Source organism: Cervus elaphus, chromosome 10 (assembly GCF_910594005.1).
Source record: "Cervus elaphus chromosome 10, mCerEla1.1, whole genome shotgun sequence".
NCBI lineage: Eukaryota > Metazoa > Chordata > Mammalia > Artiodactyla > Cervidae > Cervus > Cervus elaphus.
The window spans coordinates 15339983-15364496 of NC_057824.1; the positions used below are offsets into that span (position 1 = coordinate 15339983).

General features: G+C 60.7%; 1 protein-coding gene and 1 long non-coding RNA gene across 4 annotated transcripts; one reads left to right on the forward strand and one right to left on the reverse strand.

Moving 5' to 3' along the window:
* Window positions 1–818: 818 nt before the first annotated feature.
* Window positions 819–2828, reverse strand: LOC122702202. The gene is made up of 2 exons (XR_006343199.1): window positions 2407–2828; window positions 819–2320 (listed from the first exon to the last, which is right to left on the reverse strand). It is a non-coding gene; the product is annotated as an uncharacterized LOC122702202 (long non-coding RNA).
* Window positions 2829–2871: 43 nt separating this feature from the next.
* RAB40C (RAB40C, member RAS oncogene family) lies at window positions 2872–24458 on the forward strand. Of its 3 annotated transcripts, none has more exons than XM_043915737.1 (7): window positions 2872–3015; window positions 3738–3955; window positions 15595–15655; window positions 16103–16163; window positions 21521–21598; window positions 21896–22118; window positions 22668–24458. In XM_043915737.1, exons 2-7 carry the CDS (start codon window positions 3814–3816, stop codon window positions 22946–22948), a joined length of 846 nt encoding a protein of 281 aa, XP_043771672.1. In that variant the 5' UTR covers window positions 2872–3015; window positions 3738–3813; the 3' UTR covers window positions 22949–24458. The 3 variants fall into 3 exon arrangements, with proteins under 3 accessions (XP_043771672.1, XP_043771673.1, XP_043771671.1); XM_043915738.1 differs by lacking the exon at window positions 2872–3015 and adding an exon at window positions 3022–3157; XM_043915736.1 differs by lacking the exon at window positions 2872–3015 and adding an exon at window positions 19647–19717 and having other exon boundaries at window positions 3546–3955.
* The last annotated feature ends 56 nt before the right edge of the window (window positions 24459–24514 follow it).

Consider the following 24514-nt stretch of genomic DNA (forward strand, 5'->3'; position numbering starts at 1 on the left):
TGACTTAAAATTCTCTTCAAAGTGGGATAACAGTTTCTCACCCACCATCCCTTCCAAGCAGCCTGAGACTCCGAGAAAGATATGTCACCACCAGTGAGGAGTTACTTCCGAGCAGGGAGAAGGCAAGGCCAGGCAGAGGTGGGCTCCAAGGTTGGTGCAGTGACCTCTGCAGGAGAGGCTTGGCTTGGCTGTGGCTCCCCAGCTCTGCCGGCTGAGGACTAGCGAGACTCCACCCACTGGCTGGCATTTCTGCAAACGCTGTGTTGTGGGAGGATGTGCCCTGTCTGCCATGGGCCAGCATCCAGGCTATGGGCGCTCTGTGGATTATGAATGAACCAGGTGGCCCTGTCCACCCCGCTGCCCATGAGTGCCCCAGAGCCAGGAGGGTACCAAGAGCCTCTCCCTGCAGCAGGTGAGAAAGGGCCCAGTGCTCACCAGGTACTGTGCACCCAAAAGAGCGACCAGGCCTCCTTAGGAGGCCTCCCCAGGCGCCCCACCAAAGTGAAATAGCAGAGTCCACGTGGCTCACTGCTCACTGCAGGTTATCTGTGGCTTGTGGGGGGTGGTCACTCAGTCGTGCCCCTGCCACGCAGAGGTCTGCTCCCTGTGAAGACCACCTACTGCTGGAGAATGGTCCGGGCTCGGTGACCTGCTAGGAAGAGTTCCTGGTGCCCTCTTGCTCGCCTCCTGGACACGTGCCAGTCGAGCTGTCCTCAGGGCCTAGTTGATGTGCTGACGTGCTTGTCCCCTCTGCATGCAGTCTTTTTAGGGAGCTCCAACACACGTGGCCTCTGCCAGCTCGGGTCCTTTTCATTAACTTATTGTTTTCAATGTCTTTATTAAGGCATACTTTACATATTACAAAATTCACCCATTTCAAATGTACAATTCTTGAGTTTTACAAAATATTTGTTATTTGGCCGCGCTGGATCTTAGTTGCAGCATGTGGGACCTAGTTCCCTGACCAGGGATCGAACCCAGGCCCTCTGCATTGGAGCGCAGAGTCCTTGTCACTGGACCACCAGGGAAGTCCCTACAGTCACTGGATTTTTAATAGCTTTACCAAGTAATATAACCATCCCCACTGTTAGAACGTTTTCATTATCCCAAAGAGACGTTGTGCCCAGTAAGCAGGCTCTCACCATTTCCCCTCCCCCAGGTCCCGGCACCCACTGATTACTTTCTGTGAACTTGCCTATTCTGGATGTTTCATATAAATATAGCAGGCATCAGCACTTTACTCCTTTTTCCGAATGAAAATCTGTTGTGTGGTTACGCCACATCTTGTTTATCCGTTGATTTGCTGATAGATGTTTGTTTACATCTTTTGGTTACTGTGAGTAATGCTGCTGTGAACATTCATACGCTATTTTTGTATAGGAGTATGTTTTCATTTCTCTAGGAGAGGAATTGCTGCATTGTACATTTATGCTGGACTTTAAAAATTTTTTTGTTTATCTATTTTTGGCTGTGCTGGGTCTTTGTTGCTGTGCAGGCTTTTCTCTGGTTGCAGGGAGAAGGAGCTACTCTCTAGTTGTGGTGTGCGGGTTTCTCACTGAAGTGGCTTCTCTTGTTGCGGAGCACAGGCTCTTGGGCTCCCAGGCTCTACAGGCTCAGTAACTGTGACACATGGGCTTGGTTGCTCCATGGCATGTGGAATCTTCCCCAACCAGGGGTTAAACCCATGTCTCCTACATTGGCGGGTGGATTCTTTACCACTGAGCCACTAGGGAAGCCCATATGCTAAACTTTTGTTAACTACATGTCATGTGTGAATATGTTCTTGGGAAAATGTTATCAATGAGAACACCACTCTCCATGCCCAAAGGAAATCATGCTGTCCATTTGGTGAGCATCCTTCCAGACTTTATCCTGTGCACACATTCTACATACAAATCTAGAATGAAACGAATTAAAATTATAAAGCATTCCTGTTAAAGTTACACTGGGTATAACTGTACTGTCATTTGTCTTCTCAGGTCAGTATTGTTCCCAGTTTACCTCATTGACTGAAGGGGCTGCCTAAACCTGGTTGATTTAATGGCACCCTATCCCGGGTCTAGGCGGCTTCACCACTTTCACCATCACTGCAATGCTACAGTGATTTCCTTGAGCTTTTTTCTGACAACTTCTCCAGACTAAAGAAGACACGGGATTATTAGGCTGTCCAACCTCCCTCCCAAAGAGCTGTTCCTCACATCGTGGCCCACACGTGACATTGCTGATCCGATGGGGAGAAAAGTATTATTTTGCTTTATTTTCCATCTTGAAGAGTAAAACTGTTATCTTCACACGTGTTCACACGCAGTTCTAACCCATCCTGTAAACAACCCCAAAGTCACTTCCTCCTGGAGGCCCCCTGGTCAAACCTCGGAGCCCCACGCCCTGCTCCCCACCCGGCCTCACCAGCTCCAAGCCGGCAGTGCCATCTTCTCTAGAGCCGGAGGAAAACCAGCGCGCTGAGCCCGCCATTCGTAGCGTCGGGCCATCGGAGCCCGGCTGTCTAACTGCAGACCTTGCCAGGTTGGAAAAGCAGAGGCATAGGACCGGAGGGGGACCTGCTGCGCTGGGGGCCCTGCGCCCCCTCTATGACCCGAGCGTCCCCACGGCGCCCCCAAGCATCCCCTCTTCACCGCCGCTTACCGCCCTCCTCGGTCCTTCGGGCCCGCCCCCTCCTCACACCTTTCTTCACTGCCCCGGCAGCCCGGCTGCCCAGGAGGCCGAGGCGCCCACGCGAGAGCGGAAGTCCCGCCTCCCGCGGCCACTCCGAGACCGATTGGCTCCCCTCTCCACGCCACGCCCCCTTGGCGGAGAGCGCCGCTTCAGAGGGCACTGAGGCAGGTGGGCCGCTCCGTCCCGTCCGAGGTTTTCGTGGGGGAAGCAGCCACGACTTTCCCAAGAGCTCAGTCCTCCCGCGCTAGCCGCCTCACCCCCTCTTGGGGACGGCCGCCGTCCTGCTCCGTCCGCGGAAGCAGGAGCGTACGCAAACAACCTGAAGCTCCAGGCTCCTGATTGGTGAGCATCTCGGAAGGGGGGCGGGCTCAGCGGCCGAGCCCGACGTGCGGGCGGTCCAGTTGCTCTGGAGGGTCTGCAGCCGCGGTCAGTGGCGAAGGAGAGAGCGGGCCGAGGAGGCGCGGGAGCAGGGGCAGGGTTGCCGGTGAGTCCGCGATGCTCCGTGGGACGCAGCGGGGACGGCGGGGCTATGACGGACGTGCAGGCGGACCAGTGCTTCCGGGAAAGCGGACGGCAGAGGGCCAATGGCGACGGCGGGAAGGCGGGGCGTAGCGACGACGGGGCGGGGCATCTGCGGGCTTCTCCGCGCGGCCTGGGAAGCGGCGGGGCGGGGCATCTGTGATGGACCTGCGCTCGGGCTAATGGCCGCTGAGAGGGGGCGGGGCATGACCGATGGCGACGGCGCGGGGGCGGGGCGGCGGCGGGGCTGGGCGCTCGGAGGTCTCGCGGCGGAGTCTGGGAAGCGGGGGCGGGGGCTGGGGCGCCCGTGGTTCTGAAGGACGTGGCCGCCGGCCAATGGCCATGGGAAGGGGGATGGCGGACGACCAATGGCGGCGCGCGGGGCGGGGCGGGGCGGTGGGGCTGCGCGGCGCCTTGCGGGAAGCGGCGGGGCGGCGGCGGCGCTGAGGCGAGCAGAGAAGAGGCCTGGCGGGGGTGGTGGAGCAGGTGCGGGCTGGGCGGCCTCGCCGTCCCCCGGCCCCGCTCACCCGCGCCGGCGCCCACAGGTCGGCCGGAGGCCTCCTCCCCGGGCTTCGCGGCTCCGTGGGAATGCGGGCGAGGCCCGTGCGCGCGTGAGCGACGATGGGGACGCAGGGCAGCCCGGTCAAGAGCTACGACTACCTGCTCAAGTTCCTGCTGGTGGGCGACAGCGACGTGGGCAAGGGCGAGATCCTGGAGAGCCTGCAGGACGGCGCGGCCGAATCCCCGTACGCCTACAGCAACGGTAAGCTGGCACTTGGTGCCGCCCGGCGACCTGCGTCCGCCTGGCCGCGGGCCGGCGCCGGGCGGGGGCCGGGGAGCAGCGCCCTAGCTCGCCGGGGCCCGCCGCGGCCCGCGGCGTCTCTGGGGCGGAGGCTTGGTCTCGGGCCTCCGAGGAAGAAGGGCCTTGCTTTGGCCGCGCGGCCGCGCCAGGTGTGCACACCTGGGCGTCCTCAGAGAAAGGCGGTTGGCTCCGGGCACCGAGCATCAGCATCTTGTGCTGGAGGAAAACGCGCATTTCTGACGAGATTAAACGTTCTGTCCACGTTCCCGGACGTGTGGCCCAAACAGGGCACATACGCATCTGTGGCATCTGCCTGGGTTTCTCAGCGTCCGCAGTTGACGGGGCAGCGCGGCCCCTCCCAGGCTCTGGCGCTTCTTCCCCGGGACCTTCGTGCTCCTGGCAAGGCTGTCTTTCCTGAGGAATTCTGCTTCTTGGCGTTCTCGTCCTCCACACTCTTTGTGTCTGGGGTTCTCGCGAAGGCTGTTTACTAATCTGCTGGCCTGTGGCGGCCGAGACTGTGGGCGCTGTTCCTCCATCCTTTCCTTTCAGGACTATCGTGGGGCTACCTGGGCTGGCCGGGCCCCCTCCCCGAGCACGTCCTCCCAGCCTCAGCGAGGGTAGGGCCCTGGGTTCGTTTTAGGGGCGAGAGGGCCAGCGGGAGGCCTCCACCGCCTCTGCCGGGTGTCTCCAGACGCAGATGGTGGGCTCTTGAGTCATCCTCACCGAGTTGCTGCCCAGGCCGGTGGTGCGTATCCTGCAGATCTCAAAGCCAGGGCGCCATCAGGGCAGCAGCGGTTTCCTCGGACGAGACCTCTGCTGCTGAGGGTCCTCCCGCCAGTTGTGGCGAGCGCTGGGGACACAGCCACAGGTGGAGAGGGGACCCGCCTCCTCCCTGTGACAGGCGGAGCACTGCCTGAGGCATGGAGACGGCGGGGACCCAGGGACTCCTGGTGACCTGGGCCAGCGTGGGTCGTAGGCCAGAAACGGTGAAGGGAGCCCCTGGCGGGTGGTCCTCTCGCTCCCTGGGAGCTCAGATTCCTTCCTGCTAACACCCCGCCATGGGGCCAGGGGAGGCGTCCGTGCTTGGGGCAGGACTTGGCGTTGAAGCTCCTGTGGACCGGCTGGGAGTTGCTGGTACAGTGGTGGCTGGCAGGAGGGAGGTACTGGCAGCCCAGCGGCTTCTCCACAGACTCCGCTCCAGCGCTGTCTGCACTGCTGGGTCCCTGGGGCGCTGAGTGCGCCCCAGAGCTCGGAAGCCTTCTGCCACTGCTCAGGCCCTTCCCATTCACAGAGGGCAGTTCCGCCCTTCGCACCCTGGCTCCCAGAGTCTTCAGGGTTAGGAGCAGCGGGAAGACACGTCGTGGTGATGCGCCCACATCCTGGAAGCCTGGAGACCAGGCACAGCTCCGTCCTCACTGTCTGCTCCTGGCATCAGTGCTGCTGGGTGCGCGCCTCCTTCGAGCCCGGGGTGTGGGGGAGGGAGGGAAAGAGATGGAGGGGCCGGAGGGGCGAGCTGGTGTGAGCGGTGTGCTTGTGCGGTGGCCGGCCCGGGCTCTGCCCTGCCGGTTTTTTCTCTGTTTCTGGGACCCAGTGTGCCGCTGCGGCCCTGCACAGGTCCGGCTGTTTCTGGGGCTGGAGGTTGGTTTCTGTCCTCAATGCCGACCCGAGGGAAGCTGCATCCTGGAGCTCTCATGCTGGGGTGTGCCCCCTGTTGTTTTCTCCGTTGTTTTGTCCCCAGTGTTGGCAGGAGACTCACGCTTGGGAGGCACAGCAGGCAGCCTGCTATGGCACCCCTGGGCTCACGGTTGCCACCCAAACCCTCCCAGTCTCTTCTGTTTCTTTGTGCTTTCTTGGGTGCCTCAGTCTGGAGCCGAGTGAGTTCGGGGTTGTCTTCCCTTGGTCGGGTGCTGGGTTCCAGGGTGAGATCGCAGCGGCAAGCCCTTCTCCCACTCGTGCCTACACCCTCGGCTGCATCTTTAGCCTGGGCCTGGGCCTGGCCTGCTCGCTGATGACCACAGCCCTCCACTGCAGCGCTTCGTATGTGCAGTGCGTCCCAGGAATTGACCAGGCGCACAGTGGCTGCTCCCTTAAGAGCTGGCCACTTGCCTGGTTTGCGCGTGGGCAGTACTTAGTGTGGCGGACACGCCTGTCACAGGCTGTCGCAGGGCCCAGGACCACATCAGTGAGGACATCGTCCCTCAGTTGCTTGGAGAACATGGGGAAGGTGTCAGTGTCTGGTGCCCTGACCTGGAGCGAGCTGCAGAAGGAACGCGGGAGAGGGGAGAGGTGGCGCTGGGCTGACTGTACTGACCTGGGTGCTCTGGAGAGCACGCTGGGACTGCGTGCGGGTGTCAGAGACCGTGTGCAGGTCCCTCTTAGGATGGGAAGCTGGACTTCATCAGTCCTTTGGGAATGAGCTGGGAAGTAGAAGTGAATAAAGCGAACTCGAGCTTCCCAGGTGGCACAGTGGTAAAGAATCCACCTGCCAAGGCAGGAGACGCAGGTTCGATCCCTGGGTCTGGAAGATCCCCTGGAGGAGGAAGTGATACCCACTCCTGTGTTCTTGCCTGGAAATTCGACGGACAGAGAAGACTGGAGGACTGCAGTCCATGGGGTCACAAAGAGCTGGACTGAGCAACTGGGCATGCAGGAAAGGTGAACTTGAACTCGAGTGTAAGGTGGTAACTGAGGTTTCTCAGACACATTTGGGATCTGGTAGTAGTGAGCAGATTCTGGTGTCCATGGTGGATTTTCTTCTGTGGAGGTTGGAACATCCAGACCCTCGTTGGCTGTGGACTTGTGTCCTTCAGAAGCAGGGGGACGGAAACAGCGGCGAGGGAGACCGGCCCCAATGGGGGCAGTGGGCACCACCGGGAGCACTCAGGGGAAGTGCTCTCACACGGGGAGGCTGCTCGGCAGGCAGGCTTCCAGGATGCTGGGCGGGCTCTGCCTAGTTGAGTCAAGGTGTGCAGAGGGCATGGTGGAGAGGACGCCCGTCCTCAGACGGAAGAGCAGAGTGGGGAAGGCCCGAGCCCTGGGAGTGGGCTGGTTCTCTGCCCACAGCAGGTGCAGGTCTGGGCAAAGGAGTCAGTGTCAACCCTGGACACAGGTCTTTGTGGTTGCTGTTTAGTTGCTCAGTTGTGTCCGACTCTTTGCAACCCCATGGAGTGTAGTCCGCCAGGCTCCATTGTCCGTGGGCTTCTCCAGGCAAGAATATTGGAGTGGATTGCCAGCATTTCCTTCCCTGGGGGATCTTCCTGACCCAGGGATTGTACCCGGGTCTCCTGCATTGGCAGGCAGATTCTTTACCACTGAACCACCTGGGAAGCCCCTGGACAGAGATCTTGGCTGGTGATCAACACCAAGGGTTTGTGAACCCGAAAGGCTACCTGGTGTGTTCTGTGGGTCAGACAGCACGGCCCCGTGGGCCCACAGTGGGCAGAAGTCCTGGGACCAGGGTGGTTCTTGGGGGCGTGAGCTGAGCTGACAGCCGCCTGCGCTTTCCCAGGGAGCAGTCGTCTGTCACCTGGTCTGAGGTGGGATGGTACCTGTGGACGAGGGCTGTGCATGCTGCTCTGGGAGGGGATGGTGATAGGTGCATGGGTTGGGGTGTGCAGGCCTGAGAATGCAGAGACGTCCATCTGAGGGGCACTGAGGTGCTGTGTTCAGGTCCAGAAGCCGCCACGGAGGCTGTGGGCGCTGCATTGCGGCCGCGTGGCCGGCCACCCGCGCCCGCCCTGTGGGCCGCACTGCCCCGGGGCTGCGGTGGCTCAGCGTGCTCTCCTTCCCCTCGTTTGGTCCCCCCTCTCTTCCTGGGTCCGATGTTGTCAGTCCTCAAACTGCTGGACTCTGATTTTCCAGCTGATGTAGTTTGGGTGGGAGGAGGTGTGTCCCTGAGCACAGGGCTCAGGTGTGACGTGGCTGCAGAAGCCTGTCAGCTGCAGGTGTGCATGCGTGCATACACACACCCCACGCACACCATGGAGCTGTGGTGATTTGACTTGGACCACATCAGCAGCACCCACATCCCTTAACAGTGGGAGCAACTTGGTCATGCTGTTGCTGCTGGGAGTGTTCTCCTCTCTGTCACCTGCCAACACGGAGAGTCTTCAGAGGGGAGGTCCTGGTGAAGAGCACGTGGGGGACGCTCACCCCTGAGGTGCAGTGGGATGGGGTGCTCGCCTGTGAGCTTAGCACAGCGCAGCTCAGAGGAGGCTCGCTTTCCTGCTGGGTGTGCAATCGCCTGTGTCCATAGCTGGACGAGCCCCGCTTCTCACGAGTGATGAGGTGCCCACCCTGAGGAATTTAAGGGGCACATCTGCAGGAAGCAAAGCTTTTTTTTTTTTTTAATAAAAATGAAAAACTTCAAGCAGCCCACAGGTCTGGCAAGGACATGTGGAAATTGGTAGGGTGAGATATTGTGGAGCCTTTAAAAATGCTGGTGTGGAGGAATATTGAATGAACATTCAGTAGTTAGAGAAACCTTTGTCATCTTGTCAAGTCTGTGTAAGTAAGACAAAGGGCAGAATCGTTGACTGAAACACTCGAGACGTTAATGGTCACCCTTGAGTTTTGGGATTATCAGTAGGGTGTTGTGTGTTTTTTTTTAAATAATGTTGGAGGTTTTGTGTGTGAAACATGGCTTGCTCTTCATGGACAGCAGAAAGCTTTTGCTGTGGTTGGTCTCATGTGGTTTTCAAGGTGTTAAGGGAACCAACCCATGACCTCCTTGGAGCTGCTCCCCAGCCCGAGTGCCCACTTGCAAGGGCGTCCGCTCCGTCCCTTCCAGGCCCATGACGGGCTGCCGCCTGCACCTGTGGTTCCGACCCTGTGCCGCCGGAGAAGGGCGGGTGCGGGGCCAGCAGGTGGTGCTTGTGCGGACAAGTCTCTGTGGTCAGCAGATCAGTGGGTAGCCCTGATCACCGTGTGACGCAGGCCCCAGCCGCCCCACCCCACACCCCCTCCAGCCCGCTTTCCTGCCTGAACTTCTGTAAGCGGAGCCGGATGACCTGGCCTCTCTTGGCTGCTCGTTTTGACCAGCAGGTTTCCATGTCTGGGTCACCCTGAGGGGCTCTGGTGTGCAGATTCTCACATGTGTCTTGGTGAGCAAGCACACGTGTTTCTGTCGGGCATGGTGAGTGCTGGGGATGGGCACTGCCTGGCAGCTCTCCAGTGTGGTTTCTGCCCCGCAGGGAGGGCGTGAGGGCTGCGGGCACTCCACGCTCACGGTGCTGAGGGCCACCTCCTGGTAAATCCTCCCAGCCGGCGAGTTTTAGACCGTGTTGAGTTGTTACAGCCGGCCTGAGATCACCGCCCCGGTCGCCCGCCCCCTGAGACCCCCGCCGCAGTCGCCCGCCCCTCGCCATCTCATTGCTCTGCAGGCGCAGCGATCAGTCAGGTGGGGCTGAGTCCCTGTTCCTTTGCTGTCGACAGAGGGCTGTCCCAGCCCCTCAGGGTCACCTGCGCTCCTCACCAGGTCCCCCTCCTCCACTCTGAGAGCCAGGGCAAGGCCCTCCTTCCATCGCGTCTGTCAGACTCACTGGCCAGGGGTGCCCACCTCTGACTCTCGATGACATCGGGCCGGGGAGCCCGGGGTCCTCTCTCCTCTTGAGGCCCATGACCCATCATGTCGGCAGAGCCCTTCGCCCTGTGGGAAGCGTGTCCTCGGCTCCAGAACTAGACTGCCACAGCCCTACGGAAGGGTCTTTGGGTTGTTGGTGTCAGTTGGCTTTTGCAGGCTGGTGGGCGGAGCGCACATCTGTGTTTCTGCCCCTGCCAGCACTGGGCGGGTGTTCCCCAGTTGACACGCTCACACCTGACCCCGGAGATGGTATCAGGAGGTGGGGCCTTCGGGAGGTGATCTGGTCAGGAGGGCTCCCTCGCAGCCTCCGCCCAAGGACACAGTGGGCAGCCACCCCTTCAGACGCTGGATCCCCCTGCACTGAGTGGTCTCCTGGCCTCCAGACAGCGGGAGATAAATGTCTGCTGTCTGTGAGTCTCAGTCTGCGGAATTGTTTCAGTTCCGAGCCGACCAGAAAGCGCCACACACGTGTCTGTGGGGCAGGAATCTGGGCCTTAGGGGCTCTGCGCACTCGTGGGCCAGGCCAAAGGCCCGCTTGAGTGTTGTCAGCGGCGGTGCCCGCCCTCCGTTCCTGGGCACAGGCCACTCCCTAGGAGCGTCCTGCTTCACGGAGCTGCAGGGTTGTCCAGGCAGTGTGACCGTGGTGGGGTCCATCATCACTGGGCCCTTCTCTGAGGGGCGGAAACCAGGCTCGGCCCCCATCGCCCTCAGGAGGACTGGGGCCTGTGCCGACCTGTGAGAGGGCCTGCCACACTGCAGGAGACCCTCCTCTGCCCTGGAAGGAAGCACGTGGCAAAGAGAGGCCTTGCTGTCCCCCCCACCCCTGTGGAGAGGGTGTGCAAGGGCTGGTCAGGTGTGTCCAGGAGGACTGCTTGGCCTGGTGCTTTCCGCATGGCCACGCATAGCCCCAGCACTTCCGCACGTCTGCCGCTTACAAGGACCTAGGCCTTTTTTGCCTTTGTTTGTCTCTGGGAACTTGGCGAGATCTGGTTTTCCCTCCCTAAGGAGTAGCTCTGAGGAGCAGCGGCTGCCTATCTGGGTTTGGGGCAGCACCCTGACTCTGGGCGTTGGCATCGTGTTGGGTCCAGGAGGGGAGCGGGGGTCTGGGGGCCGTGCTGGGAGACCAGCTTCTCCAGCACAGGGATGGCGGGGTGACAGCAGCCCCTCCATGCCCGGGAGCTGTGCACGCATGTCAAGCACAATGGAAGGCGTTGATCAGCGTTTTCGCCTTCGTTCTTAACCCAGTCTTTATCACTTGGTTTTTTCTCACTATTACGAATTTTTAACAAGTTATCCTATGGGTTTTTGTCTTGTTTGGAAGTGCCTAGGTGGATATACACTAGAGCTGCTGATTTCTCCGTAAGGAGTAAACTTGGGATGGAAGCGGGGCTGGCAGGTTGTTTTGTAGGTGCGGCACCCCTCCTTGCCAGTCCTGCAGACAGGTCTGAGTTTTGCCTGGACTGGTGCATGGGAAATGCCCCCCAGCCCCCAGGGGACAGACAGGCTGTGCTTGGCAGTCTTGGTCTTGACAGCTGTTGCTCCCAGGGAGGGCAGAGCCCTGGGCTTCTGAACACCCGTGGTCTTGGTTTGTGCACAGGCTAAAGCTGGGAGCTGATGCCGCTTGTCCCCTTCACCCTGCTGACCTTGTTCCTTCCCAGGGCTGGAGTGAAGGTGGGTCTTCTCGAGGTCTTTTGTCCTGCGTCGGTGCCCGCGGGTGTGGGAGATGTGGGTCCCAAGGGAGGACCGCTTGCTGCACTGCAGGGAGAAGGGCCCGAGGGAGGCGGCCCCCGCACCAGGCCGTCCTCCACAGGAGGGCCCTGGGGCCGTGGGGGGCCCACCAGGCTGCGAAGATTGGGGTGAGGGGGCGGGTTCCTGCTAGCTGATGCTGCCCGGCCTTCCTCCTGTGTGTCCCTACACACAGTCCCAGCCCCTGGTGCGGTGGCTGTCGGGGCCTGAGGGGTGCCCGGTAGACTCCCCCATCACCAGGACGTGGGCACTTGCCAGGATGGGACCTGAGTGACCTGCCTCCTCCTCCGAGCCCTGCTCTGAGCACCTCTGGGGAGGGTGGAAGCGTCGGTGCCGGGAAGTTCCTATTGCGCCCGTGCCTCCCGGGCTGTGCTCCTCCCTGCTGGGCGGGTCCTGTGGGCCAGGGGACGTGGGGTCTGCAGGGGAGCGGGGTCCCAGGCGTTGGCCCTTCTGGACAGGTCTCTGCAGCATCCCCTTGACTGTCCTTGAGAAGGAGCGAAATTAGTGGATCACCTGTTCTGCCCACGCTGGTCACTCAGCGCACACGTCCGTAACGTGAAGCAGGAAGAAGGGGCGCGGACGGTGTCGGTGTCGTAAGGTGGCTGTGGCCGAGTGAGTCGGTGCCTGGGGACAGCTGTGCGACGCTGAGAGGGTGAAGGGAGAGTGGGCCCGGCGGGGGCGTCACTGTGCACCATGTGGTTTCTTTCAAAATGCTGAACCGTTCTTATTCAGATTCTGGGCAGACAACAGACTCCTAAAGTGGAAACGTCCCTGTGAAATGTCGGACCCCACACAATGTGCAAGGTGGGGTGTCAGCTGTGAACACCCAGCGGCTGTGGGGGCGCGGGGTGGAAGTCGACGCTCAGGCTGCAGTTTCTGGCTCGGGGCCACACGGGGTGGCTGGGGCCTGGCAGAGTGAGGCGTGCAGAAGGCCACCACGTCAGGTGAACCGCGCCCCTTCAGAAGCCCCGGGGAGCAGCAGACCTCCCGTGAGCCCCCAGGAGAGAGGGGCCAGCCGTCTAGGAGGCGCAGAGCTGAAGCCTGGGCAGCCGGGGCCAGCAGGGACACGGCAGGCCTGCTCTGGCCCCCAGCCGCCACCTGAGCCCTGCATCCATGGGAGGAGTGTCTGCAGTCCTAGGCCCCTGGCCGGGTCCTGCGGGGCCTCCTCCCCGTGTGTGAGGTGCCCTTGCCCCGCCCCTGTGTGTGCTGGGCAGTCGCCCTGGCAGCTGGGACTGGTGGTGTTCTGTGCCCACCAGGCGTTCCATGCATCCCATGAACCTGCTGGTCCTCAAGGATGGCCGGGGGACTGCAGTTCTGCCGGGATAGGTGCTGAGGCCACAGGGGGGTTCCGGGCTGGGAAGCTGTGGGGTCTGGTGCTGTCCCTGCGGGCGGGCCTCCCTTTGCACTCGAGTGTTTGGTTGTCTGAGTCTGTAACGCACACTGTACATTTCTGTCCAGATTTTGGGGGGTTGGTGGGTGAGCGGCAGTGTAAGCGTGAAGAGCATACTTGAGATGTGTTTTAACCACGCTGTGCGGCTCGTGGGATGTTAGTTCCCCTAGTGGTATGGGACCCCTGCCCCTGCAGTGCAAACACAGTGTCCTAACCCCTGGACCGCCAGGGAAGCCCCTCCTTGTGGTTGTTTAGAACCTCCGAGGCAATGGGTCAGTCTGCCGGCTCCTGTGTCTTCTGCTGGCCCCCCTGCCATTTTCAGCTGGACCCCGCTGTCTGCCCTGAGGATCCTCCGACCCTGGGCGGGCTCCTGGGCAGGCGTCCCACTGGTTCCTGTCCGTGGGCCCTCGGGCTCAGCTGCTGTGCGTGGGGGCTGCTGGGGGGAAGGCGGAGCTGGTCCCAACTCTGTGAGCCTGTCCGCACAGGGCCCTCTGGGGCATCTGGCAGTGCTGTGAGCAGAGGCCCTGAAGGCTGGGGGCTGGCCGTCCTCTCTGGAGTTGAAGTCCTGAGTGAAGAGTCGGGCGGGCTTAGGTGGGGGGTGGGTGAGGTCCCTGTGTCACCGCCCCTTGGCCACGGAGGCTGGCGTGCTTGCAGCGGCTCCCTGTGCCCTGCTTCCTCCTGGGCCCTCCCTGGGTGCCCGCTCCTCCCCACAGCTCCAGGCTGGCCCTTGGGCCCTGGCGCCAAGTCGGCCGCAGTCCTTTCGTGGGGGCGGCCTCGGGGTGGGTCCCTGTGGCCAGCACCCACTGGGCTGAGCCCCCACAGAGGTGACTGCCTAGAGGATGGGCGTCTGTGGCCGTCCTGGGAATCACTGTGTCCAGCACTGTCCTCACAGGGTCTGGCTCATGCAGCTGGAGAGCCCGGACCTTCTAAGGCGTCCGGGGCCAAATCTGAGCTCCCCGTTTGACAGAGAATTCCAGGAGTTCCCTCCCAAAGAAGTGGGTTGTTGGCAGACAGTTGAGGGGAGGTGAATGCACAGGAAAGATGGTGGAGACACCCGAGTTCTGTTTAGCTCGAGTGTGTGTGTGGGAGAATCTTCTCTTCCATCTTGAAAAAAATTGTGGCAAAATATACGTAACATAAAATTTATCATTTTAAATATTTTAGGTGTACAGTTCAGTGGCCCTCCCAGCATCCCCAGAGCTTTTTCATTTCCCAGCTGAGACTCCCCACTGAGCGCCCCCCCCACCCCTACACGGTCTCCAGCCCTAGGCAGCCTCACTCCCTCCACACAGTCTGAGGCTCATGCTCCAGGAACCTTGCAGAAGGGAGTCAGGCAGGGTTTGTCTTGTGTCTGGCCTGTTTTACTGAGCACAATAATGTCTTTAAGTTTCATTCCTGTTGCAGCATGTGTCAGACGCTCCTTCCTCTTTAAGGTGGGATAATACTTTATTGTACAGATGGACTTTGTTTTGATTATTCATTCTTTCATCTTTAGAGACTGGGGCTGTGTCCGTCTTTCAGCTATCGTGAATGGTGCTGCAGTGAGCGTGCGTGTGCAGATACATACATGTTGGATGGGCTTTGTGGATCCCGTGGTGATTCTGAGTTTAATTCTCTGGGGGAGCGCCGCGCTGTTCTCCATGGTGGCTGCACTATTTTCCAGCCCCACCAGCAGTGCTCATGGGTTCCGGTTTCTCTGCGTCCTCACCAACACGGCTTGTTTTCTGTTTTTTTGATAATAACCATGTGATGGGTGTGATGTGGTGTCTCATATGGCTTTGATCTGCATTTCCCTAATGATTAGTGATCTTGAGCACCTTTCATGTGCTTATTAGCTATTTGCATATCTTCATTGGAGAGACATCTCTTTTAAGTCTTTGGTCCACTTTTTAATTGGATTCTTTTTGTTGAGTTGTAAGATTTCTTTGTATTTTCTGAATACTGGTCCTTTTTCAGATACATGATTTGCAAGTATTTATCGTGTCCCATTTTTTGTATTGTGTTTTCCTTCTGCTGAGTGTCTTGATGGGTGGGAGCCAGGCTTTGACACGTGGCCAGCCGTGAGTGGGGTAGAAGACCCTCAGGTTAGAGGCCCCTTGTGCAGCGCTGTGGTGGACTCGGCCCACGTGCCGGGTCTGCATGGAAAATGCCCATTTCCAAGCCTCCCTGGAGCAGGTGTTGTGAATAGCCGAGAACCTGAGATGTTTAAGGCTTCAGGGAGGAGGAGGAAGGACTGAGCTTTTAGGACACCAGTTGAAGATGTTGCGTGTAAGGTGATGTGTCCAGCACTGTCCCTGCTCCTGCCAGGGACGGGACTTCTTGGACTTCTTCCTCATGAAAGTATAAGAAGGTAATAAACAGGGAACTGCTACATAATATAAGAAACTAAATTCAATATGTTATAATAACCTATGATGGAGAAGAATCTGAAAAAGGATACACGTATAAAACTGAATTGCTTTGTGGTATAGCTGAAGCAATTGTAATTCAACTATACTTCAATTTTAAAAGTATTCAAAAAATGAAAAGTAAAGACGTGGCCAGCAGAGGTTCTCTGAGAGCTTTCCGGAGAAGCAGCATTTCAGGTGCCACTTTGTCATTAACAGTGCTCTAGACACACTCCAGTTGTCAGCACCTGGGTGCTGGGTGAACCCAGGAACTCAGAAAACCCATTAGCTCTGAGAAGCGCGTGCCATGGCCAGTGCTGAGACCAGCCACCACCCTCCCTTTGGCTCGCGCTTTGGCACCCACCTCGGGCCGCTGGGACGCCAACTCAGGTGACTGAGATCGCTGGGCTCCCCGGCTGCAGCCGTGACTCCTCTGGGCTGCAGAGACCGGGTCCCGGCCAGGCGAGTCCTTCACCCTCTCTCCGCTTTATTGCAGGGATCGACTACAAGACAACCACCATCCTGCTGGACGGCCGGCGGGTCAAGCTGGAGCTCTGGTGAGTCGGGCTGCACGCCCAGACGCCTGGGCGGGGGCTGCTGTGCTTCCGTTGTTGCCGGGGCCGGGGAGCAGGGTGCAGTGAGTCAGGGTCCTTAAGGAAGCCCCCAGCACAGCAGCCGTGGAGACACAGGACCACATGTGGTGCAGAGACCAGAAGGTCAGGGCTGCCTGTCCTGGCAGAGCCCAGCTCCCTTTTGCCCATAAAGACATGTTTCCAGGGGCCCCAGGCCTTCCCTCCTTGCCCTGACTGGACTCCACATCGAGGGCGTTTGCAGACCCTCGCAGTTGATGTGTGACTTCCCCCGCACTTGGGTTCTCCAGCCCCACAGGGCAGTCTCTGGGGTGTTCAGGCCAAGGAGGTCCATGGGGCGCATGCAGAGTGGGAGGGGCAGGGTCCTTCATGCAGCTGGGCTCCCATGGGTCGCATCCCCCCACTTTGTTTCAGGGACACCTCGGGCCAGGGCCGGTTCTGCACCATCTTCAGGTCCTACTCGCGGGGTGCACAGGTAAGACCTGCACAGCCATCCTCCGGGGGGACCACAGGGCTGTGGCACCATGTGCGGAGCACGGCAGCTGTGGGCTCGGGGCCAGCCGGCGGGACAGAGGGCTGAGCCCCGTGGGAAGGGCTGCTGCAGATCCCAGAGGGCGGACACAGGCTGTGGTGGCGGGCCTGCAGCGGGGAGCTGCGGGGCTGGGCTGTGTGCAGTGCGGGGGCTCCTGGGGACCTGCTCGTCCCTGTCCTGGGCGTCTCACGGCGGCCTGCGTGCAAACCGTCAGTGTGAGATTTGAGGCTGCACGGAGGGAAGCAGCAGTTGTGTGAACAGACCAGCTGCCCACTCGCTGCCTTTGCGAGGGGACTGGCTTCAGGGCACCTGTGGGGGGCCCAGACTCTGACCAGGTGGGGCCTGCCCGCCGACGGTGGACTGGACAGTGGAGGCCAGGCCTCCTCTGCTTGGCGAGCAGGAGCTGACCCGTTTGCAGGCGCCTCTCAGGAGCGTCCGGAGCTCCGCTTCTTGCCGCGGGCGGGCGGGCGGGCGGGCGTGTGGGCGTGTGGTGGACAGCCCCCGGCGGGGCTCCCGGCTGTGCAGGCCTCCACCGAAGTGCCGGCGACAGTGCTGCTGTCAACCCGCTTAGCCTGGCGGTCCCACCTGGAGCAGCTGCTCCCAGACGGTCAGAGCCGGCAGCCCGCAGACTGGCCGGCTCCAGCGCGGACACAGGGGTGCGGGGCCGCCCTACAGCCCAGGACTGTGGGAGAGCAAGGGCGCCCAGGAGTGTCCCGCGGCCCGGTCTCTGCGGAGCTCTGACAGGGAGTCCACACGTGCACGGGGGGACGGGTGTCGGGGTCTGAGACCATGGGCTTCCTGACGAGGTCTTTGGTCTTCCTGTTGCTTTTGAATGTTTCCCAATGTTTACGACGCACTCGTTGCTACTTTTTCAGTAAAACAGGAAATGAGGTGGGGGGGGTAGTTACCTCGGTTTATGGGGACAGGGCGATCGGGGAACAGCAAGGAGGCCCTGGGGGCCTGAACGCAGGCGGGCTCCGCTGGGACGGGCGCAGGCGAGCCGGCTGAGGGCTCGCCTGCAGGGGCCTGGGGAGGGGAACGCCTTTCCGCGTCCACTTCTCTGCAGGGCAGTGGGCATGGACATGTCACTTGTGCTGACTGACTGCACTAGTTCTGGAGGCTCCTGTTGCTTCTGGGCTGGAGGAACCAGTCGTGGATCCTGAGTGTGTCTCCAGCCTGGGTGGTGGGTGGGGGTGGGTCTCCCACTGGGAAGCTGACCTCGGGTCTCCTGCCTGGTCGATGCCCCACGCTGGCCGCAGTGTGGCCTGTGCGCCCCGGGGTGCGATCAGCAGCTGGTCCTCCCCAGGTCCTGTCTGTTCTGTCGCCCTCCTGCCCTGGCGCAGTCCCCAGAGGCCCCACAGGTGCCTGGGCCCCACAGCCGCCGACGCAGCCCTGGCTGCACTCACAGGTCTCTTCCTGGGAGGCCCTCTCTGTCTCAGGTCTCCTGACTTGTGACTTGTGACCCTTGTTTTCTGTTGCTGAGGTGGCCACGTGTGGCCCAGGCGGCCAGCTTGGGGGACCGTGGTCCCCTGTGCCAGTTCCCGTGGGCTGGGCATGTGGTGGGAGCCAGGGGTGGGCAGCGTCCTGTCGAGCTGGGGCTTGGGATCAGCTGGGTTAGCACCGGGGGAGCTCAGCCAGGCACCGGTCTCCTGGAGAGAGGTGAGTGATCTGGGCACACACGCCCTTCCAGCGAGTGCCTGGGCGGGGTGTGTGCGGGTCGTCTGCCCCCCTCGTCAGCGCATTCGTTTCTGGGCAGAGTCATGCTCGCGCCATGGGGCATGGGCAGGGGCGTTCAGCCACAGCCTGTGGTTCCTTGGCCGCTGTACCACAAGCGCGTGACTCAGCCCCACACTCTCTGACCTTGGTCGGGCGGTGATTGCGCAGGTGTGTGTTTGTCCAAACTCATTGAACAGGTCACACCTGAAATCCCTACGTTTTTTGGTGTGTAAGCTCAATAAACTACCTTGGCAACAAGGGTGCACACGCCCACCCCACACCTGGGAGGTTTTCTCTCGCAGCTCGAGTCGCCGGTGTGTGCTCAGAGGCTCGCCGCTGATGTTTGTGACAGAATGAGGTGCGTCACCTGTGACCCAGCAGCCACGCCCGCTGACGAGCCTGGGGCGAGAGTGGCTGCTGCCGGGAAGGGCCCTGGCGTGCCGGGCGGTTTGCACCAGGACCCTCTCTGGGTCAGGAGACGTCTGTGGGCACTTGAAAGACAGCAGCAGGTGACTGGGGGTGGGGGGCAGGACCAGAGCCTCTGTTTCTACCCTGGAGTGCTTACTAAGTTTTAAGAAGCTGAGCCAAAGTTAAGAGAAACGGGACGAATACAGTAAGAATGTCTTTCCCACTCCTGTGGCTCTCTGAGGTCACAGCTGACTCTGGGGTCCTTTGGAGGGGTCCTGGTGACCAGGAGCCTCATTTTGGGGTCTCAAGGAAGCCACCTGTGCTCACTCCCAGGCGTCTTTCCTGCCAAGTCTGTGGTCCCTTTGGTCCCTGCCCACAGTTGGCCGTCTGGCTGTCCTTCATCCTGTGACGTCTCTGTCATTACCCTGACCTGGCAGACACGGGTGGTGGCGGTAGGCAGAGACTGGCGCCAGTTAGGAGACCAGCCAGAGGCTCTTCGACAGCCTTGGGGTGCACTTGAGCCTGAACCCAAGAGATGGGCTTCTCCCCATTTGCTTGAGCTTCTAAACGTTACTGGTCCCCTCTTCTTCCCCACCTGCCCGCACTGGCTTGGTGGGTCTGTGCGATTGGCTGGGGCCCGCTCAAGCTGCCAGTGAGGTGAGCTGTGCGTGAGACACAGCTTGTGGGACCTGGATCCCTGACCACGGCTGGAACCCGGGCCCCCCGCTTTGGGAGACTGAGGCCCTGGACCTCCAGGGCAGTGCCTTTCTGGAGTTTTACATGTGGAACCTCCTGGAACAGGCAGGTGGACTGAGTGGGAAGCTCTCATCAGTGCTCAGCTGGGGGAGGATGTCTGAGGAATTCCCGTTCCCAGTGAAGAGGACATGTAAGATGAATTAGTGCTGACAAAGTTACAAGGAAATAGAAACATGGAGATGGGGATCTTGCAACAGATTTGATAGTGCTGACGTTATCCTTGCAAGTCAGAAAACTGAAGCATAGTATTTATTAACGGCTGGCCAAGACTCCTTGTCAGGCCAGGCGAAACCTTCGGCAAGAACTGATGGGACGTGGACGTAGTGTGCACTGCATACTGGATGGCTCAGGAGCCAGGACCACCCGGAGGCGCTCCTGGGAGTGGGGTGTGGTGGTGGGAGGAGCGCCCCTGCTCCTCGTGCTCCCGGAGCACAGTCCGCTCAGGTTCTGGAGCACGACGGTCCGCTTCTGACGCTTTAACAAGCCAGGACGAAATCACTGAAGATGTCCTATCGGCCTCTGGCTTGACGGATATTCTGGTTTCAGGGCTCCGGCAGGCGGCCAGCGGGAGCATTCCCAGCACTGCTGCCTCACCCTGCTCGCCGCTGGGAGCTCAGGTCAGGCTGGTTGGAGCTCAGGGCAGCTGTGCCCACAGCAGGGTGGAGTTCAGCCTTCAGGCCATGGCCAGCACCCGGGCCCCCACAGCCTCAGCAGTCCTGGCCTTTTCCGGTCAGCCTCAGTGGCTGCCTGCTCACCCCACCTTGGCAGTTACCCCGCACACTGGCATGGCCAGGCCTCTGGTTGCACGGCAGCCCCTGCCTCTCGCCCTGGTGTGGCTCCAGGCCAGACGGGGTCCCGTCAGCCCCGGAGGAGGTTTCCCCTCCTGAAGGCCACGCTTCCATGCTCCCTCTGATTGGGGCTGCACCCGACCTGGACTGGGCTGTCAGTGAAGGCTCAGTCAGGTTCCCAAAGAGCACTGCTCTCTTAACATGATGTACTAAAGTAGATTCCTTTTTATAGTATGTGTAAAATGTAACATTGATAGGTTAATAAAGATGCTTGAACCAAAAACATCACATAGAAAGCATAAGCAAGGAAATAAGTCCCCGTCCAGCCCTTCCACGGGCAGTCACGTCTGTGGAAGTCTGTTCTGTGTGGTGTGTTTGTATTTCTGTTTTCTAAAACTGCGCATGTATGGCATTGGGGTTCATGTTTGTCACCTCACTGTCTGTGGTGCCCGTGAGCAGTGTGGGTGAGCGCAAGTGCACCCTGCCTTCATTGCCTGCCCGCCTGACTGCTGGGGGGCCTGGGGGCCACGTGTTTAGTTTGTCTGTTGACGTTTGTTTTATGAGCAGTTGTGTGTTGAGTATCTGCAAAGACTGAACACGGATGTTTGGCCTGGCCCTTGGTCCCTGTGCCTTTTGGTGGACTCTGCCCCCCACAGCGGGCAGCTCCCCTCCAGGCTGGGTGTCCCCCCCCACCCCCCGCCCGCAGGCAGCTCTGCCCTGCCCTGAAAGCAGTCTCCACCTGCTCCTTAGCAGGGCCTAATTCGAAGCACAGTTTCAAGGGGAAAGGCTTCAGAATTCCTCGTTTTGAGATGGAGGGTGCCTTCCATCGCAGCTGCACTCTCCCCTTCCCCGTGTGTGACGGAGACGTGGGCTAGATGAAGGCGACTCCCTGCACAGGGAGGGCGTGAGCCCTGCTGGCGGGTGGTTCTCACAGAGCCTGTTTCAGGGTGGAACATGAGGCCAGAGACAGGGGTGAGCCCAGAGCCCCGAGGTTCGTGAGAGGTTGCCGCCAGGCGGGCGGAATAGTGGTCTCCAAGGGCTGTGGTAGGGAAGTCTCCGCAGTAGAGCCTCTGTGCGGCTCTCTCGGGGGCAGCTGCTCCCGGGCTCACGTCCCCTGCAAATGTGGGTGGGACCGCTCAGAAACACCTCTGCTCAGCACCCCCTGGTTTCCCCAGGAAGAGTGCCCCACACCACAGCCCTGTGTGCGCCTGCCCGTCTCAGGTGGAGTGATTTTTAAACGATGTAGGGTAACACAGTGTGCTTGAAGGAAAGACATGGAAAAACTGTGGTTCTGCCCCAGCGGATTCGTCACGTGGAGGGAGGCAGTACTGAGCCCTTGAGGTCCCTGACAGTCAGATGGCCCCCACCCAGACGGTGGACAGGGCAGGCCGCGGTGAGGAGACAGTTCAGGGCTAGGTGAGCCCTGTGCACAGAGCCCCCTTAAGCGTAGGAGGAAGGTTCAGAGCTCATTTTCCTGTTGGGTAAACTGCGTGTCCACCTGAGAGCTTGGCTGGTGCCCAAGTGCCCCCGGCCCTGCCCATGTGGGGAGGGAGGGCTGTGGGGGAGAGCCTGAACAAGACCCCGTCCATCCGCGGGAAGCTGGACCTCGTAATGCCCGCACTTCTCTTGCAGGGAATCCTGCTGGTGTATGACATCACCAACCGCTGGTCCTTTGACGGCATTGACAGGTGGATCAAAGAGATCGACGAGGTAGGTGTGCTGCCCCAGACCCCCTTCCAGGGCCACGCCCATCCCTGGCACGTGGGCCGCCATCCCCCACTTGCAAGGGGAGCCTCTGTGGTCCCCACTTGCAGCGCTTCCCACGCCCAGGTTCTGTGCGTCCCCATCCGCTGGCTGCTATGGCACCGTGGGTTGGGGTCCTGGGTTCCCACGGGCCCCACCTCAGCATGGAATTGATGGAGGGCCTGCCCGCGGGCTGGGGGCCGGGGGTGGGTGCAGAGGGGCATCCCGCCACTGCACCTCTGCTGAGTCCTGCACACCCCCTAGCACGCACCCGGAGTCCCCCGGATCCTGGTGGGGAACCGGCTGCACCTAGCCTTCAAGCGGCAAGTTCCAACAGAGCAGGCGCGCGCCTACGCGGAGAAGAACTGCATGACCTTCTTCGAGGTCAGCCCGCTGTGCAACTTCAACGTCATCGAGTCCTTCACTGAGCTGTCCCGCATCGTGCTCATGCGGCATGGCATGGAGAAGATCTGGAGGCCCAACAGAGGTGATGCGGGGGCAGGGGCTCGGAGGGGAGGGGCCTATTGCGGGGGCGGGGCTCAGAGGGGAGGGACCGGCTGCGGGGGAGGGGGCCTATTGCGGGGGCGGGGCTTGGAGGGGAGGGGCCAGCTGCGGGGGCGGGGCCTGGAGGGAAGGGGCCGGCTGCGGACTGACCTGTCCAACCGCCAGCCAGAGGACAGGTTCCAGGCCCCAGTCCCACCAGAGCAGAGCTAACGAGCCGGCCAGGGAGGCTCAGTTCGCACCCAGGGTGACGGGTTTGGGTGTCTAGCCGCCAGGCCCTGCGGGGTGGGGAGGAGATGGGGGCGGGGTGCCCAGTGGCTGCTCTTGGCTTGCCTGGCGCCAGAAGGAGGTTGTTCTGCTTCAGGAAACCTGGGAGCTTTGCGCACCGCCCCTCCCAGTCCCCAAGCCCCTTCTCTGTCACTTGTGCTCATCTGATGGCGAGATTGTCAGTTGCCACCAAGACCCCCCACTTGACCTCCCCATGACCTGACCCCTCATCATCTGATACCGCCTCCTGCCCCGCCCCGCCCCGCAGTGTTCAGTCTGCAGGACCTCTGCTGCCGGGCCATCGTTTCTTGCACCCCCGTGCACCTCATCGACAAGCTCCCTCTGCCCGTCACCATCAAGAGCCACCTCAAGTCCTTCTCGATGGCCAATGGCATGAACGCCGTCATGATGCACGGGCGCTCCTACTCGCTGGCCAGTGGGGCCGGGGGCGGCGGCAGCAAGGGCAACAGCCTCAAACGGTCCAAGTCCATCCGGCCGCCCCAGAGCCCCCCCCAGAACTGCTCGCGCAGCAACTGCAAGATCTCCTAGCCGCGGGAGGGTCAGCCTGGGAATGCTCCTGGCGGGCTCTGGGCCCCGTGCTGTGTGCTGGGGACTTTGGCTACACAGCCCCTCCTGGGAGGCATGGGGAACGCACCTGGTAGGCTGGTGGTCTCGGCCAGACCAGCTGCACAGGACAGCGGGGACCATGCTGTGCGGATGCTGGCGGAACATGCCGGGACCCCGAGGAGCGGCTGAGAAGGGCCCTGAGGAGGCTGTGCCTGGAGATGGCCTGAGGACTGGGGCCAGGCCCCCTTTCTTATTTATGTAAAGGATGGTTCACCTGTTTTGTACATTTTTAAAGGACCAGCAGGGAAGCCTCTGTGCAGCCACGCAGTGAGCGCACAGCTGCTGAGGGGATGAGCCCGGGGACACTGGGGGAGGGCGGTGAGGCTGAGGCCGGAAGAGAGCCACCATCCAGGCCTGAATCTGAACTCACAGTGCACTTCACACGGGGTATGGCCATGGGGGCCAGCGGGGGTCACGGGGACCCCCAGCTGCACTGTCGGCCTCTGAGCATGGTGGTCGGTGTGCCTGCCCCAGGATGCTGGGCTACAGCTTCCAGGGCTCCCACCAGCCCTCCTGGAGGACAGTCCTGACCTGTGGGATCAGGGCCAGGGGTGACTCAGAGGTCTCAGGTTTCTTGGAAAAGGAAGTGGGCATACCCCCGTGTCCCTCCCCCGCGCCCTCTCCCTATTCAGGGGCTGGTAGCCTTGTGTGATTCTGCACCTTCAGTTCCGTTTGTACCTGTTGCCACATGAAGTTGGCTTGGCCTCTCTCTGAATTGAGGACACAGAGCTGTTTGTAGGCAAGCAGTGCTTGCTGGGCCATGAGGCCAGGGTAGGTCTGGGCTGAGCCAATCCCACTTGCCCCGGAGTTTCTAGACCCTACTCTGGCCAGCTTCAGTTTCCTGACCTTGGGTGGGGTCCCATAGCTGCTCCTCACCCAGACTCACCTCTCTGTGAGGTCACACGTCACAAGAACCTTCCTCGCCCGTTTTTTCGTCGTGGACACTGAGCCCCTCCTCGAGGACCCACCAGCCAGCCTGAGCTGGAAGCTTAGCTTCCTTCCGTCCACCTGGCTGGTGACGTGACCACAGGTCACACTGGTGCTCAACTCTACCTCCTGCCTGTGGGCCCCTCCCTGGCCTGTGACCCCTTGATCAGGACTTCTGTGGTGGGTGCCCCGGGGGCTGCTGTCCTGAGAGGTGAGGTGGGGGGGGCCGCAGCATCTGTGGACAGGTGCCCGGCTGCCAGCAGGGCCTGAGGAGGAGGCCCACCCTTCCCGTCTGCCAGTGGGCGCCCCTTTGGACTGTTTGGAGGGAACAGACGGCCCTGCGTTCACCGTGTCAACACTACCCCTGCCACTGTCCACACTTGCTGGATGGTCCTGCGTTCACCGTATCAACACTACCCTTCGCTGCTGTCCACACCTGCACCATTCCTGGGCTTGTCTTGGGACGGTTTTCATTTCTTTGTTCAGTAAACATAATTCAGCTCTGGTCTCTCGGCTTCATTGGGAAGGAATGAAGGTCTGGCTCTAATGGGCTGGGCTGGG

Bases quoted from the DNA above. Each gene is read 5' to 3' on its own strand.
- RAB40C (XM_043915736.1), top strand. From the start codon at position 3,561: ATGGCGGCGCGCGGGGCGGGGCGGGGCGGTGGGGCTGCGCGGCGCCTT. The intron at 3,956-15,594 runs GTAAGCTGGCAC...GCTTTATTGCAG, and splicing joins CCCGTACGCCTACAGCAACG to GGATCGACTACAAGACAACC. The intron at 21,599-21,895 runs GTAGGTGTGCTG...CACACCCCCTAG, and splicing joins GGATCAAAGAGATCGACGAG to CACGCACCCGGAGTCCCCCG.